Source organism: Aspergillus tanneri (assembly GCF_003426965.1).
Source record: "Aspergillus tanneri strain NIH1004 chromosome Unknown AapTan_3_pilon_pilon_pilon, whole genome shotgun sequence".
In the NCBI taxonomy this organism is placed as follows: domain Eukaryota; kingdom Fungi; phylum Ascomycota; class Eurotiomycetes; order Eurotiales; family Aspergillaceae; genus Aspergillus; species Aspergillus tanneri.
In genome coordinates this window covers 37,143-38,260 of record NW_022984630.1, presented here as the reverse complement: position 1 = coordinate 38,260, position 1,118 = coordinate 37,143, and the positions used below count along the sequence as shown (strand labels likewise).

The window sequence follows — 1,118 nt, the reverse complement described above, 5'->3', positions numbered from 1 at the left end:
TCCAAATTCGCCCGGGAAGGTGGTGTGTTGTGGAGCCGAAAAAGTAGACTAGATTTGTTAGGGTGCTGCCGCAGCTATCCCGACAAGGGATTAGCATGGCATGTTATTAAGGGGTAACCACCAGAACTTCGACTAATATTATCCATTCCATATTATTTAACCAGTGTCAATCCCAGTATTCAACCAGATTTAATCCGTCCCATGGCCGAGCAATTATTTACCAGGATCCCCGAGCTGAGGGTGATTATCTGCCGGAAATGTTAGTTTGGTGTCCGGCCGAGTGAGGTTTAGCACTATATAAAGCAACATCATTTGAAATCACACACTGAGGCGGTGCAGATTGCCACCACGGTGTCCCAGTGGGATAATATTAAGCAGGATCCGAATAAGATCCAGATCCCCACGCGATTGGACTATCTATTGCCCGTGATCCCATGTGCGCACAGTAGAATACTATACCAGCGCAATTATCCTACATGTGAATTTATTAAAATTATATTAGAGTCTATGCGGGTTCATTGGTCCCGTGTATATGGTTGGTCCCCCACGGTCGTCGCGGGCGGGCTCGCAAAGCCGACCAGATTCGTGCAGCAGCAGAGATCCAGCGATTATTTAAGCCCGTGTCATGGTAGCAGATATTCCCCGGCGGGATGGGTTCCCATTATATTTATATTCGATTTCCCGACCAGACCACCAACGAGCTAGCCACTGCCATGGACATGGAGGACATCCAGCACGCTGTCCAGGAGCTGGAGAACACGTGGAAAGAGGCGCAGTCCATGCAGAGTATAATTCAGGCATCTAATATTACCAACACCAACCCATGGCTGCGCATGACCAGGTGGTCCGAGTATTTGGAAGGAATCGCACCAAAGGATCTGACCGACAGCGTGGCGCCGCCCGAGGAAGAGCCCATGGATCCTGTGGAGCAGGGCGTGCGCCATATTTGGGCCGCCATGGAGCAGGTCGTGCGCAAGAGCCAGCGCGTGGTCCAGCATAGCGGCCAGGCAATCTGCATTAAAGCCATCCAATCCGAAAAGGGTCAAACGCCATATCGACCGTTGCAGGTGTATATGGATCCCGAGAGCGTGGTTAAGCATATACAGCCATGGCAGTAA

The 1,118-nt window shown here is 50.8% G+C and overlaps 1 protein-coding gene across 1 annotated transcript; it reads left to right on the top strand.

Annotated features, from left to right (window-relative positions):
• Positions 1 to 650: 650 nt before the first annotated feature.
• ATNIH1004_003820 (uncharacterized protein) lies at positions 651 to 1,118 on the top strand (the record flags this gene model as incomplete). Its single annotated transcript, XM_033568493.1, has 1 exon — positions 651 to 1,118. The coding sequence occupies one exon, from the start codon at positions 651 to 653 to the stop codon at positions 1,116 to 1,118; it is 468 nt and encodes a 155-aa protein (XP_033427299.1).